General features: G+C 37.5%; 1 protein-coding gene across 4 annotated transcripts in view; it reads left to right on the top strand.

Moving 5' to 3' along the window:
* Nucleotides 1–517: 517 nt before the first annotated feature.
* The window catches only part of HACE1 (HECT domain and ankyrin repeat containing E3 ubiquitin protein ligase 1), a 94,531-nt gene continuing 84,037 nt past the window's right edge, over nucleotides 518–11,011 (top strand). Inside the window, exons 1-4 of one of the 4 annotated variants that reach the window (XM_027089657.1) lie at nucleotides 518–836; nucleotides 6,511–6,565; nucleotides 7,569–7,658; nucleotides 8,443–8,547. In XM_027089657.1, coding sequence (XP_026945458.1) covers nucleotides 761–836; nucleotides 6,511–6,565; nucleotides 7,569–7,658; nucleotides 8,443–8,547 — 326 coding nt within the window. In that variant the 5' untranslated portion in view covers nucleotides 518–760. Of the gene's footprint in view, nucleotides 837–6,510; nucleotides 6,566–7,568; nucleotides 7,659–8,442; nucleotides 8,548–11,011 lie in introns of those variants that run through there. The other 3 variants (XM_027089650.1, XM_027089644.1, XM_027089668.1) reach the window with 3 other exon arrangements.

Consider the following 11,011-nt stretch of genomic DNA (forward strand, 5'->3'; position numbering starts at 1 on the left):
GGTGAGTACGGGAATACAAGGCACAAGATAAAGGGACGGCTTTGCCCTCACGAAATCGCCCAGCAGGGGAGACAAATAATTAAGCTACGGTTACGTTACTTGCAATGAAGGAAAAAGTGTATTCTGCGTTTGCATTTGTTTGACTTTATCATTCTTTAACATATGAAAATGTAATATTTCAACAGTTCATGTATCTGGAAAACAAATGTACCAAAACTGGGATGATTGACGATGGATTTAAGAACAACCGTGCAAATCCCCAATCGTCTATATAGGGGGGAGTGACAGAATTGAAGGGAGCTGCTCTCGTACAGCTTTGCGGTGCAGGAGAAGGGGCTCGTGGGGACACCCAATAAGTCCCTCCGCAAGCCTGCGCGCAGCTTCCCGCACACACCGCCCTACCCAGGCGTCTGCATGGCAGGGGCGCGGAGTCACGGGCGCACCCAGCGTGGCTCCGCCCCGGGCGCGCGGCTCGGAACTACCGCTCCCAGAAGGCTGTGCGAGTCCGGGAGGGAAGAGGCGGTGGCGGCGGCAGGAAGGGCCAGAGCGGCGTCTCCGGCCGCGGGTGTCCACTCGGTGGTCTGTCCGACAGCTCCCGGCCCCCGGACGGAGGACGCAGTCCTTAACGGCCCCCGTAGTCCCGGGCGCTGGCCCGGGCGAACCGCCGCCTCCGCCCGCGGGACGGGCGCGGGGCGGGATGTAGGGCGCTGGGCGCGGAGGCCGCGGGCGCGGCAGGGGTAGCGCCTAGGGCGCGCCGAGGATGGAGAGAGCGATGGAGCAGCTCAATCGCCTGACACGCTCGCTGCGCCGCGCGCGCACCGTAGAGCTGCCGGACGGTGAGCTGGCCGCGGGCTAGGGGCGCGGGGAGGCCCGGCTGGGAAAACTAACCAAAAGCTGAACAAACGCCCACATTTACTTTCCTTGGCAGGGGCCGGGCTGGGACCTCCTGCTACCCCTCGCCCGCCGCTCCCGCCCGGGGCAGGTGGGAGTTTGGGGGAGGGGTCCGGGCTGTGAAGGTTCTGCTGCTAGAAGAAGCAGGATAGACCCAAGTCTCTCCAGACTATCGATTAGGGGTTTTGGCGAAGGAGCAGAAATACCACCCGGAGGGCGGAGATCCGGATTCAGAAAACATCACAGTTGTGGGCCATTTTACAGTCTCTGCCTGCTGGGGCTAGAGAGATGCTCCCCAAGTAGTATTGTTTACTTTAAGCTGCTGAGGGGAATTAAGCATTCTTTTCTTTTTCTAAATGTAGAGCACTGTTGTATTTTGACAATAAATAAAAGGGTGTCAAATATCAAACATGTACTTGAAGTACTGTGTGTGTTTACATATATACACTTTACTTTAATATGCATGTCTGCCTTCATTTATTCATCAGACGGAGGGGGCTGGGGCGCTTCTACGGAGAGGAGTAAGGCATGAGCCCTGTCGTTTAGGAATTTTAGTTCAGTGTGCCAGGATTTCTTCAGAATAGGTAAAACACTAGTAATAAAAGAGATGAGAAAGAAAGCCGTTTTGTTTGCAGCCTCATGAATTCAGATGGTTTAGTGGTAGTGGGAGAGCGCAGTGCTGTCTCTAAGAGGCTGGATTCTGTATGCCCAACTGAGAGAAAGAGTAGGAGTTAAGTCTGGTGATTTTTTTTTTAAATGCATTGCATTAGTTTATCTTATATCATTTTTTAAAAAAATTTATTTGAATTGCTGCTGGGGAGGTGATCTGTAAGGTTAGTGAAGGAGAACTTGGGCGAGAGCCATAAAAGAAATGTGGGACTGGAGACCTGAGGATAATTTTTCTGAAAAAAATTTTCCCTAGTCTCTACTTATGATTCAGAACAGGATGATTTGTGGCGACTGTTTCTCAAAAGATAATTTTGTACTTGGTACCTTGCTAGTGTAAAGTAAGAGACTGAAAATGATCCTGATTTTAGGAACAAGACTTTTGACTTCAACGTTTTCTTTCTCTGTTTTCTTTCCACCTTCCACCTTTGAGTCCATTTCTTAAGTGCTGATCTCACTCATTTTCCGCAGTCAAATTATTGGTATCCTCTGCTGCGTGTGTAGTTTCATTTACACGGTATTTGTATTGCTCAGTTTAAATCCCGTTTTTTTTTTTAACGTAAATGTGACTTAGAAGACTTTGATAATGTTTCTTGTTTTAAAAGTAATGTGTTTTCATTGTGGAACATTTTGAAAAGAAAGAAAAATAAAATAATCTGTCATTTCACACCCAGTGATAAACAATGTTAGTATTTTCTTTATTTCCTTCTATTATTATTTTTTCTCTTTTTCTACTGAAACTAAGATCATACTGCATATAGTCTTTTATTTTGCTTTTAGAAAACATACAACATTTATTATATCTTTAAATGCTTAATTATTTTGTAGGATTTAATGTAGGTTTATTTTGTAGGTTAATAGGTAACAAATATTGAATCTAATTATTGTTTTTATAATAGATTTTATGAGGAACAGGTTTGTACATTTTTAAATCTCAGTCTGCCTTTATAAATGTTTCCTTAGGATTATTACATAGAAGAGTATAGATCTAATTATATCAGCATTTTTAAGACTGAGTATCAACCTCTCAACTAACTCTTTGGAAAAGAAAGTTCCACCCACAGTCTGAGAGTCCCTGGAAACTAGAGTAATTAAAAATAAAACTTTTTCCCATGTTGCTTACATTTGTTTTTCTTTGATTATAGTGAGTTTGCTCATCCTGTCCTTTTAATTTATCTTTGTCCCTAAGATGAATGTTTTTGAATTCTCTGAGATTGGCCCTTTCAAATGTGTGTGTGTGTGTGTGTGTGTGTGTGTGTTACATTCTAATTATAAAAATTTAGATTGTTGTGCTTTCATTTTAAGGGCTGAACAGAAGTTCTGAGATCTGTCTAACTTTAGGAAATAATCAGATGTTTATCTTGCCTTGTTAGACTTCAGTGATTAATAAGCACTTGATTGGAGCTAATTATTAAGGTTGGAAAGTTTTTAATCAGCCCTCACTCTAAAATTAACTTTGTTGCATAGGATTAACCTGCAGATATTTTATTTATTGAATTGAATTCTGGGAAAACATATTTATGTTTCCTTGGGATGATGAAAACCTGAGTATTCCCTCTAAGTAATGGAGTGCAGGTTGTTGAGTCATCTTAGGCAGGGCTAACAGGAATATTCTTGTGAGACAGGAAGTGAAAGGAAAACAATTATTTTAGGGATATAGATTCTCTGTGGACTGTAAAAAGTTGGCTTATATTATTCATTTATGTGGAAAAAGTAATCTTAAACTACTGCATTTACAGTGAATGTAATTTGTTTAATAAAATAATAGAACTTGAGCCCATTTGAGCATATATTTGAATAATGATTAGGATAGTTATCAATTTTTTAAAAAATCTCTCCCATTTTATGGTTTGATGAGACATTGAATATAGCATAGTGAATCTGAGCTTCCTGTTCTTTGAGGTTTTCCTTTTAGTTGCTGAGTTCTGAAATGTTATTAATAAAAATGGCCAACATATCTGATAAAGTGAGAGATTGATTAAACTTTTCTTATCACTCTGAAAACTTTTGTTACATCCCTAGTTCTCAAGATTTCTTCATGAGTGTGGAGAAGGAAGCACCTGACAGCAAATTTTATTCAGTACTTTCTTAGTATAGTATTTCCTGGATAGTCTCCTTCTAGCATCATAGTTGTGGTTATATTTGTGTCTTCGTACCTTTTAGCGTATGTGAGCTATTATTTAATAAGGTTAGATACTACTTAAAAAACAAGATCTACCTCTAAATTTTATCTAAATGAACACCCTATAAGTAAAACCCATGCGAACCTTATGGTGCTCACTTAAAAGTATGTACTATCTTGATTTATAAGTTTAAATTCACAAATAAGGGTATTTCCTGTTTATGACTTTGTTTATTATGGAGTGACTTAATTGAAATTGTCATGGTTTAAAAGTTCAGATTTTTATTGGGGCGTGTATTATATGAGAGAGAAAGAATGTTGCCATGCTGAGGGAGGCTTAGTGAAGTGTTTTTCAACTCCTTTTGGTGACTCACTGTTAGATAATGAGAATAATTGAGTGGTTTCAGTCAGCATTTTGAAAAAATTGAGATGGACGAGAATAAAACAAGTTAGACTGTATTGTACATGTTAAGAATAGTATTGTAGGTCTTCCCTGGTGGCGCAGTGGTTGAGAGTCCGCCTGCCGATGCGGGGGACACGGGTTATTGCCCCGGTCCGGGAGGATGCCGCGGAGCGGCTGGGCCCGTGAGCCATGGCCGCTGAGCCTGCGCGTCCGGAGCCTGTGCTCCGCAGCGGGAGAGGCCACAGCGGTGAGAGGCCCGCGTACCGCAAAAAAAAAAAAAAAAAGAATAGTATTGTAGACCTTTTGGCTATTTATATAGTGTATACTGGGGGCAGTGGAAGATTTTTCTTGTGGGGGCTTTGGAATCAGCCAGCTTTGAATTCCAGTTTAGCCATTTAATGCCACCATCACACGGCTTATTACTTAGTGCTTCAGCTTTCTGATTTGTAAAATAGGGATAATACTAGTACCTACTTCATAAGGTGGCTGTGAAGATAAAAGAGATGATGCATATGCATGTGAAGTGTTTAGAACAGTGCCTTTAAGGTAATAATTTAAAACATGTTGGCTGTTATTAGTAGGATTCTTTGGTTATTGAATTATACTGAAAGAGTTGTTGCATCTGCATACTGTACTTGTGAATGTTGACAAGGACTAAATTGCTCTTCATGTATACATTCAAAAATAGTAAAATAATGAACAAAAATGTGAAGAAATGGTAACTTTTTTTCTCTTCCTCTAAATACTTCCGGATATATTTCTACATATATAATGTTTTTTCAAACATAATCACAATACCATTATTAGAGCCAACACAAGTAACAGTAATTTTAATTCTCATCAAATACCCAGTCCATGTTCAGTTTTCTCCTCAGAAATATTCACTTACAGTTGGTTTGTTTGAATCAGTATCCAGTCAGGTCCACACATTACATTTGGTTGACTCATCTCTTAAGAATCTTTTAATGATAACAGTTCCCCCTATTTTTTCTTTTTCTTTTTAACTTTCCATTTTTAAGTAATTTTAGACTCACAGAAAAGTTGCATAAACAGTTCCTGTATACCCTTCACTCAGCTTCCCCTCATGTTTACATCTTATACAACCAAAGAACAGTGATCAAAATTAAGGAGTTAAAAAAAAAAAATTAAGGAGTTAATATTGGTGTAATACTGTTAGCCACATTCCAGACTTTTATTAGAATTTCATGAGTTTTCCCACTAATGTCTTTTTTCTATATAAGGATCCAATTGAGGATACCACATTGCATTTAGTTGTCATGTTTCCTTAACCTCCCCTGAACTGTGATATTTCTTCAGTTTTTCCTTGACTTTAATGGTCTTGATTAAGAGGACTGATCAGGTATTTTGTGGAATTCCCCTTAATTTGGGTTTGTCTGATGTTTTCCCATGAGTAGATTAAAGTTACAGATTTTTGGCAAGAATACTACAAAAGTGATGTGCCCTTCTCAGTGGAAACTCAAGGGCTACAATATATTGATATGTATTATTTCTGGTGATGTTACCCTTTATCAGATGATTAAGGTGATAATCTGCTGGGTTCTCCACTGTAAGTTCACTGTGGGGGAAATACGTTGATACTATGCAAATATCCTTTTTCTCAAACTTTTACTCATAAATTTTAGTACTGCTATTAACTTTTTAAGGGCTAAATGGGACTTGTCAGTGTTACTTCTCTGTAAGTAACTTATTAAAAAACGTAAAGCTCTAATATGCATTGAATTGAGGAATGACCATTAGTAATACATAAAAGTAAATTCAGGGACTTTCCTGGCAGTCCGGTGGTTAAGACCTCGCCTTCCAAAGCTGATGCAGGTTTGATCCCTGGTCAGGGAGCTAGGATCCCACATGCCTCGTAGCCAGAAAAACCAAAACATAAAACAGAAGCAATATTGTAACAAATTCAATAAAGACTTTAAAAATGGTCCACATCAAAAAAAAAAATTCAAACGCTATCTGAAATTTATATAAGTATCGCATGAGATCATAGATGTTATTGACTTTTAACTTCTTTTGGATCATATTTCTGTGAATTTATAAAAGATAATAAATGAAAATGTGAGGTAAGTAAAAATAAGACTTTAATGCTGTTTCATAAAAATTTCTTGTGTTATTGACAAGGAGCAAATACTATGTATATGTAATATTTTAAAATAATTTTAGCATATTTATCTTTGATATTCATATATACTTAACATTCCTCCAAGTACTTGTAAGTATGATGAAACATTGTGCATTATTGCAAATCTTGCAATACCTCTGGTGTTTTTCACTATCCATAATCTTCTTCCACCTCTTCTCCTAGCTTTTTATTTAGAGTTAAGAAAACTCTGAAGTAGTCATAAGTATCACCCTTTGGAAAAAGTAGGAGATAAATTAATTCCTTTTCTTTTTTTTTTTTAACACTTAGATAATGAAACTGCTGTTTATACATTAATGCCAATGGTTATGGCTGATCAACACAGGTGAGTGCCTATTTACAAATTTATATATTTTTTCCACAAATTTATATTTTTTAAGAATATAAATTTACCTAAATGTTGCGTACACACATACACACACAAACACACCATAGAGTTTGGACATAGGTTTTGTCCTGCGGCAAGTTATTTAACCTCTATTATAATTTTCTGTCTGTGAAATAAGAAACAAGATTTTCTAAGATCCATATCAACTGTAAAATTCTATGATAAGAAATTTTCTAAATGCATAGTCAGAACTTAAAACAAGTATTTGCTTGGTCACTGACAGTGAAAGAAACATTATGATGGTTTCTGTTAGAGGTCACTACTGATCTTTATAGCAAAAAGTTAGGGCTGATGGACAAGTTATTCCCTAATATTCTACTACTTTGATGTTCTTTCTATTGAGGTAGTGTCGACATTTCTTTTACAGGGCGCACGTGAGGTGTGGTTGTCTGGCTGTGTGATGAGAGAGCTGTAACAGACAGCTCTGCTGTGGTTAGCCATTGGGTAGTTTGGTATTATGAGGAGAAAGTAAAGAGACACTGTATTTTGAAACATGTTTAAAATATAAATGATTTTTTTGCTTTGAACTCCTGTCTGATATAATTAAAGCATGTTTTTGTCTGATTTTTCTTATTTGACCAAAATTAATATAGATAGGCTCAACTTTCTGCAGGGGGAGCAGCCAGTCCTACTCTCTTTGCTTCTCAAGAATCTAGTGGGAGCTGAAGCCAACTTAGGTGTCCTCAGAGCAGGTGACATAGTCAGAGCGGCAGACGAGGAACCCTTCAGCACCAGTTTATAGGTGAGGGCAGTTGGTTTCTGGATGATGCTGCACTGGCTGCTGTGCTACGCTTAGAGAGTAGTGCCTTGTTTTTTGGCTGACGTGGGACAAAACCTTTTGAATAATTGGTAAGAGTAACACTAAACAGCTATTAACTTGAGTTACTATGTTTTTAAAAACTTTTTTTTTTAACCTTGACTCAATTTTCTTTTGGCATAGGTCTGTTTCTGAACTACTATCAAATTCAAAGTTTGATGTCAATTATGCATTTGGACGTGTGAAAAGAAGCTTGCTTCACATTGCAGCAAAGTAAGACTTAAGACATTTTGGATTAAATTTTGGTCTAGAGTAATGATCAGTAAGCTTTGAATCAGTGTGTTCCTTAGTAGTTATGGAGAGAGATGAGAACAGACAGCTGAGTGGTTCTTTGTTTTGTCGAGGGCATAGTGTGCTATGCTTACATTCTTTCACTAGATAGATTGTTAATCTTGGGATTGGACTCAAGTCTTATATCTGATGTTTTAACTTGCTCTAGATCAGATTAGAGGAGATTAGGCACGGGGATTATCTTTCCTGGATATACTTAAGAGGGTACATTCACCAAAATTTTACTTTTATCCCACCAATATAAGATTTTATATGCTAATTGCATGTGAAGTTGTTGGCTTTATATTTTTTACTTAGCTGTGGGAATGATTTTTATTCATAATATTCCAGTGTGTAGCTAATCAATTTGTTGATATCTCATCACCCTTTAGGATTTAGGTTGAGATTACTCTACCTAAATAAAATTGATTTTTCAATATAAATTTGGATTCTGGAAAGCCAAAAGTTGAGAGTACTGTATGGTTTCTTTTATGTGCTAATACTTTATTTCGCTTTATATGAACTTCTCAAATACTTAATAGCTTTTGCAGTAGAATGTACCATCTTGAAAGTAGAGGATATTTACTATTTGTGACAGGAGTTAAATTGTAGGTCAATATGGACCCCCAAAATAATGTGTTTAATAGGGCTTTTTGTTTTTTAATTAAGCTATGTCAACTATGGCTGTTTGTTAAATGTGTCTGAACTGTTTTTAATATTGTTTTAGTTGTGGATCGGTGGAATGCTTGGTTCTGCTTTTAAAGAAAGGAGCAAATCCTAACTATCAAGATATTTCAGGCTGTACACCCCTTCATTTGGCAGCTAGAAATGGGTAAATATTTTTTCTTAAGTAGCTTAAGTTGTATTGTTATGACTAAGAGTAGTCAAGGTACTCTACCTTCATTTGGGAATTTTTTTTTTCTTTTGCCCAGTATTTGCCTTGGGAAGAGGGTCTTGGATTATTTTGTTACACTTTTAAACTATAATTTTAATAATTTATTAAGTTTACTAATATTTTTCTTCTTGAAGATATATTTGTCAAAGTTTATTTTTACTAGTATTATAATGACATTTTCTGAAAAGCGTAATTTTCACCTCTTTGTTTTAGTGTCCTTTTTCCTGGTAGTCTTTTGCCTTGTTGAACTCCATGGCTTATTTTCCACATTGTTTAGTTAATTTTATTAATGCAATTAAAGACAGAGTAAATACATTATACTTAGTTTTTTTTTTTAAATAAATTTATTTATTTTTGGCTGCGTTGGGTCTTCGTTGCTGCACGCGGGCTTTCTCTAGTTGCGGCGAGTGGGGCTACTCTTCGTTGCGGTGCGTGGGCTTCTCATTGCGGTGGCTTCTTGTTGCAGATCACGGGCTCTAGGCGTGCAGGCTTCAGTACTTGTGGCTCGCGGGCTGTAGAGCGCAGGCTCAGTAGTTGTGGTGCTAGGGCTTAGCTGCTCTGCGGCACGTGGGATCTCCCCGGCCCAGGGCTCAAACCCGTGTCCCCTGCATTGGCAGGCGGATTCTTAACCACCGTGCCACCAGGTAAGTCCCTATACCTAGTTTCTTTGTCAAGAATTTCAGATAGTCATGTCTCTGTGTCTGCCTCCACAATATTTTTCTGTTGGACTGAGAAACCAGACTAAAATAGTTGGAATTATGTTTAAAATGAAAATAAGTAGTTTTTGATTCAGGGCTTGAGGAACTTTACATTTATAAACATTTTTTGAATGCTGGAAAACTTTTCTATGAAAGACTATTCCTATGTGTCTCTTCTTTTGATTACTCTTAGAAGTATTTTTGTTGACTGTTTTGAACAGGAATTCTAGGTAGTTGAGGTGGCTGCCTAAGTGAGATGGATATGGGGCTAAAATTGTCCACTGCCTCAGTCTGAGGCCAAATTTTTGTAGACAAGGATTAAAGTGGAACCAGAAAGACTAGAACCATAGTGATGTCTCAGTTGGACAGAGGAGAAGCATAGCCCTTTGACCCTGTCTGGTCTGTCCCATTTCCTGACTTAGCACGTGAACCAGTTTAGTTGTCCACTGTTGCAAGAGGTAATGTGTTGATTAAACCATTGTTTTTTCTAATAATTGGCCACATTAGGTATGTTGTAGGGTGTCACGCCCAAGGTCATAGACTAAATTATTCATTCCCTTGTTGAATTGATCTCAGGTCTAGATACATTATCCCAAATGTTGGTAGGATAGTGACAAAGCTCTCTGAAAAAGTTACATATAGAAAAATATCTTAGTACAGTGTCTCAACAACTGTAAATGAAAGGACAGATTGGTGCACAGCAGGGATAAAATGTCTACTGCTGTTGTAGTAGGAGACTTAGTCATTTAGGAGACCATTGCTTTTTTTTTTTTTCCAACTTTGTTGAGGTATAATTGGTAAATAAAATTATAATACATTTAAAGTGTGCATCATGATGAATTTGATCTATACATTGTGAAAGGATTTTTGTCATCTAGTTAATTAACATATCCATCACCTCACATATTTATCTTTTTTTTTTTTTTGGTGAGACATTGAATTTGGAGACCATTACATTTTAAAGATGAAGAAATATAACAGATATTATTACATAATTCATATGGTAAATCAGTGAAGAGAAAAGGAGTAAGAAGAGTCCATAACCCTAACATAACATCTAACTTGGATGCCTTTCTATTTCTATAAAGATTACTTTTGATATTCCATACTTAACTATTTTGGTTTTTATATATTGAATGAATGCCTTGTACAACATAGAGGTGTTCAGTAAATGTTATTAAGTGACTTGATTACTTGTTGCTTCCTGTAGCTTTTGATGGTTTCAGAAATAGTCTTTGGCTCGAATTTCTCTATAAGTTCAAATTTGTCTAGACTGAAGCAGAAGTCATAGGTGAATTCTACCCCTTTTGCTGGTCTATCTGGTTTATGGGGGATTTTGTTTTGTCCCCTCATCTATTGTTGTCAGAGTATTTGTCTTGGCCTGCTTTAGTGTTTCTGTCTTCAGCCATCAGTGCATTAATACTAAATTGCCCTCCTTTCCAGTGGAAACCCAGTAAGCTGCCTCCGAGCACGTGGATGACTGGTCCCTGTGTCATTTGGGTTACCATAAACTTCTTATAATTGTTGCAGTATCTGGGCAGGAAAATAGTTGTTTCCTGTACAGTAGGATCCAGCATTGCTCATGATTGTATGAGAATATAAAAAGGGAAGACTTAAAAATTATTGTCTATCCTTATGTTGCATATTGGTCAGATTTGAAACATTTTTTCTTTTTTTTTTTTTTTTTTTTTTTTTTTTTTTTG

The sequence above is a fragment of the Aethalodelphis obliquidens genome, unplaced genomic scaffold (genome assembly GCF_003676395.1).
Source record: "Aethalodelphis obliquidens isolate GAN/ISIS:26980383/991018 unplaced genomic scaffold, ASM367639v1 scaffold3, whole genome shotgun sequence".
Taxonomy (NCBI): Eukaryota; Metazoa; Chordata; class Mammalia; order Artiodactyla; family Delphinidae; genus Aethalodelphis; species Aethalodelphis obliquidens.